Source organism: Lipotes vexillifer, unplaced genomic scaffold, assembly GCF_000442215.2.
Source record: "Lipotes vexillifer unplaced genomic scaffold, Lipotes_vexillifer_v1.1 scaffold1063, whole genome shotgun sequence".
Lineage (NCBI taxonomy): Eukaryota > Metazoa > Chordata > Mammalia > Artiodactyla > Lipotidae > Lipotes > Lipotes vexillifer.
In genome coordinates, this window is record NW_006799734.1 from 3,347,882 (window position 1) to 3,352,353 (window position 4,472).

Here is a 4,472-nt window from a genome sequence, read left to right on the forward strand (position 1 = left end):
TGGCAAACAAAGTCATAAAACAAAAAAAAGGCAAACTACAGAATGAGAGAAAATACTTGCAAATCATATATTTGATAAGGGGCTAGTATCCAAAATATATAAACTCATACAACTCAACTGCAAAAAAATAAATTCAATTAGGAAGTGGGCAGAATCTCTGAAGAGACATGAACAGATGCTCAACATCATTAATCGTCAGAGAAATGCAAATCAAATCCACAGTGAGATATCACGTCACACCTGTCAGAATGACTATTATCAAAAAGACAAGAGATAAGCGTTGGCAAGAAAGTGAAGAAAAGGGAAAGTTTGTACACTGTTGGTGGGAATGTAAATTGGTGCAGCCACTGTGGAAATCAGTATGGAGGTTCCTCAAAAATCAAAATTAGAACTACCATATGGTTCAGCAATTCTACTTCTGGGTGTTTATCTGAAGAAAATGAAAACACTAATTCAAAAAGATATCTGCCCTCCCATGTTTATTGCAGCATTATTTACAATAGCCAAGATATGGGCAACCTACAAGTGCCCATCAGTAGATGAATGGATAAAGAAGATGTGGTATATGTATACAATGGAATACTATTCAGCCATAAAAAGAATGAAAGTCTGCCATTTGTGACAACATGGATGGACCTGGAGAGCATTATGCTAAGTGAAATAAGAGAAATACAAATACCATATGATCTCACTCATATGTGGAATATATATTATTTCCAAGTTAATAGATGCAGAGGACAGATGAGAACCAGAGGTGGGGCGAGGGGGGGGAACTGTCTGTGGGGGGAAGCGAGAAGTGGGTGAACTGTTTTTGTTTTTGTAAATAAATGCAATTATTTAAAAAAATAATACAAGTGGGCAACAAGCGTATGAAGACATGCCCAGGGGCTTCCGTGGTGGCGCAGTGGTTAAGAATCCACCTGCCGATGCAGGGGACACGGGTCGAGCCCTGGTCCGGGAAGATCCCACATGCCACGGAGCCACTAAGCCCGTGCGCCGCAACTGCTGAGCCTGTGCTCTGTAGCCTGTGCGCCACAACTACTGAGCCCACGTCCCGCAACTACTGAAGCCCGCGTGCCTGGAGCCCATGCTCCGCAAGAAGCCACCGCAATGAGAAGCTCGCGCACCGCAATGAACAGTAGCCCCCACTCGCCGCAACTAGAGAAAGCCCGCGCGCAGCGACGAAGACCCAACGCAGCCAAATAAATAAATTTATAAAAAAAAGAAAAAGACATGCCCAGTTTCATGAACATCTGGGAAACACAAATTAATGCAAGACATTTTTTTCGTCCATTAGATTGAAAAAGAAAGAAAACCACATCTGAATAAGCCACACTTTATTCGTATTTAATTACCCTAATACTCAGCACTGCACAAATCAGATCTCAGCAGAAACCAAGTCCAGACGTTGGCATTAACCACTCTTCAAGCACCAGGACTCAGACAGCTTCCCGGAGGAGCCTTCCCGCCCTCCCCGCAGCAGGAGCCCCCGGCCGCCGGGCCTAGAGTCCGTGGAGGTGGGAGTGGGGGCGGCGGCGGGCGGGGCACCGTGGTCGTGCCCTCAGAGCCAGAGGCCGCAGGAGCCCGGGGCTCAGCCTGGCACCAGCGGAGCGCACGCCTGCCGCCCGGTGGCCCGAGGGCAGAGGCAGAGCCGTCAACTACCAAAGCCCACGTCCTCGCTGGACGGGAGTTTGTAAACATCCAGACAGGGCAGCGCCGCACACCCGCGACGGGAGGGCGCCGGGCCGGCTCCCCGCATCCCTGGACCCAGCCTCTGCGGCAAGGGATGCGGCCTGCCCTCGGTTTTACTCTCTCCTCAGCGGCTCGCTTTCATCGCTGTGCCCGGGAGGTGTCCTCTCACTTCCGCCCCCGCTCACGCCGGCCGGTCGTCCAGCCGCCCCGCCCCCCTCCCCGCCCCCTGCGGCCCGCACTTCACGCGGCTGCCGAGGCGCCGTGACCAGGTCGGCCGCCCGCCGCGGGCTGCTTCTCTGGCGCCACCGCCGTGCTGGGCGCTGTGCTCCGTCACAGCTCCTGGGAGGCAGGGTCGTCGCTCCCCGAGCGCCTACGGGGTGCGCGTGCAGCTGCCACTAGGAGATGCGTCGGTGGTGGCGGGGGCGGCGGCTCAGCCCCAGCGCCGCCGCCGGGACCCGCCTCGCGCAGTCCAGGGCCTACTCCATTTGCTTCAGCGCTCTGGAGAAGTTTTCCAGAGCAGTTTTGAAGGCTTGCAGCAAGAGCGTTCCGAGTTCATTGCTCGTTTCTTGAATGTCCGGGTCGAAGCTTCCGAAGAGGGGCGTGGAGACCCGGATGTCGTCGCGGCCGGCGCGCAGCAGCAGCGCGCGCAGGTCCTCTGCGATCGCGCTGTATTTCTGCTGGTCGAATTTGGACATGGCCAGCTCGTCCTGTGGGTAGGCGCTGCCCTCGGGGTAGCAGTCCCTGGGCACCGGGAACTCCACGCTCTGCAGCCGGGGGAGCCCACAGAGCGCCACGAAGAGGCGCCGGAGCGCGCGGGCCGACATTGGGTTCCCCAGGAAGCGGAGCTCCCGCAGCCGGCGGCAGGGGCCCAGGGCCAGGCTCAGCGCGCCCACGTGCCGGTCCGCGAGGCCGCACTCCTCCAGGGTCAGGGCTCTCAGTGTCGGGGCGGCCTGGCCCAGCAGCCGGAAGAATGTCGAGGGGAACAGGTCCACCAGGCAGTGCCCGCTGAGGTCCAGCACCTCCAGGTGGGCGGCGTGGGTGCAGTTCGCCAAGAAGGCCATGTCCGCGTGGTTCAGGGCGCAGTTGCCCAGGTCCAGCACTCTCAGCGGAGTCCGGAGGGGGCTGCGGGCAGGGCAGGAAACAGCGCGGTGAGAGCCGGCCCGGCAGGCGCTCTGGGGGCCACACACACCCTCCCTTGATTGCATTCAGCCTGAGAGCTGAAGTGGGTTTTACCTTTTTAAGTAGTCGAACAAGTCAAAAGAATAATATTTTGTGATACGTGAGAATTACATGAAATTCAGGTTTCAGTGCGGGTAAGTAAAGCGTAATCAGAACAGCCGCGACCTTCATTTACTTCCCGTTTGTGGCTGCCCTGGGGCAACGGCAGAGCTGGGTCAGCGTGAGACCGTGCGTAGCCAAGGCCGCCGTGAAGACTTAACTTCACCCAAGGACAGGCCTGGCCTTTGTCCTCAGCAATTAAAGTGATCAGTCTGTTTTGTCAACAAGGCGTTGTGTGTTCCCAAGCTTGCTGAGGGGGCAGTGAGTTGCCTGTGAATTGGCAGGAAATGAAACACTGGCTTGGCTCTGCAAGAAGAGCCCGAGCCCACAGGATCAGGGCCGGGAGGAGTCCACCCTCAGCACTGCCTGGGACCTCGGGGACCCTCCGTGCTCTCCTGTAGGTGTGTAGGCGGCGGCCATGCGGAAACGCACAGTCGGTGGCTCCCTGCCCAGAAGTTCTCAGAGTCGGGAACAGACCCATAGTGGCCCTCCGGGATCCTGGGCCTGGGTCTGGGGTCACCTGGCTGGGCACTGAGTGCCGGGGCCTGGGGGGGGAATGGGTCCGCTCTCTATTCGCCTGCTGAGGCTGCTGCTCCCACCACCTCCTGCACCTGTACTCTGGGCGCTGAGTGTCGCGGGCCCAACCACCGTCTGCACCATCCACCCCGCAGCGGGCTCTGTGCCTCCTTGCCCGGCTCTGAGGGGGCTGTGGCTCGGGCCCTGAGCTGTGGGGCGTGTTTCCACCTCCATCTCTCACGCCCACGTCCATCCATGAGGGACCCTCTCCCCACCTGCACTGCTCGCAACCCCTCGGGGGGCCTCCTGTGTGGACAAGGGTCAGAGGACAGGCCTGACTGCGAACCGCGTCTGGGAGCTTGGATTTGGGGAGGGTCCCTCACTCAGCTGATAAGGGGTCCCTGGCCTGAGCTGTGTGCACAAGCAACGTGGTCCCTGCTGACACCTGCCTCCTCTGGGGTCTGGAATCTCGGCACATGCCAGGCTGAGGCGCCCACCCAACCAGCCCCCAGGAAAACGCCTGGCCTGGGTCTCTCATGCACTCCCCAGTGGACGGCACCGCCCATGTGCCGTCACGGTCCGTGCTGGCTCCACTGCGACAGGACCCTGGACTCATGCCCCGTCTCCCCGAACCCCTCCCCACAAGCCCTTTCCCTTGGCAGATTCTGCCGTGTCCGTCTGCTGTAATGAATCTTAGCAGTGAGTCCTCCCAGGGAGTCACGAAACCTGGGTGGTCTCGGCGTGTCTGCTCTGTCTGCCACTCTCCCTGCCCCTCCATCTGGGTCTGCTGTGTGGGCCAGGGAAGCCAGAGCGAGCCCTGTAATATGAAGCTGATCACCCACTGCCCTGCTCAGCGCCTCCAGGGCTTGGCCCGGCTTCTCTGTCCTCCTCCTCCTCTCCCTGCTCCCTTCTTCACCCGCCCAGGACCACAGCCCCCGTCCCCGCGGCCCCAGCCCCGCCCCGCCCAATCCCTGCCTACGGCCCTG

General features: G+C 58.8%; 1 protein-coding gene across 1 annotated transcript in view; it reads right to left on the reverse strand.

Annotated features, from left to right (window-relative positions):
• Positions 1–2,168: 2,168 nt before the first annotated feature.
• Positions 2,169–4,472, reverse strand: part of LRRC14B (leucine rich repeat containing 14B) — an 11,324-nt gene continuing 9,020 nt past the window's right edge. The window contains exon 5 of the mRNA XM_007471929.1: positions 2,169–2,814. Coding sequence (XP_007471991.1) covers positions 2,169–2,814 — 646 coding nt within the window. The remainder of the gene's footprint in view (positions 2,815–4,472) is intronic.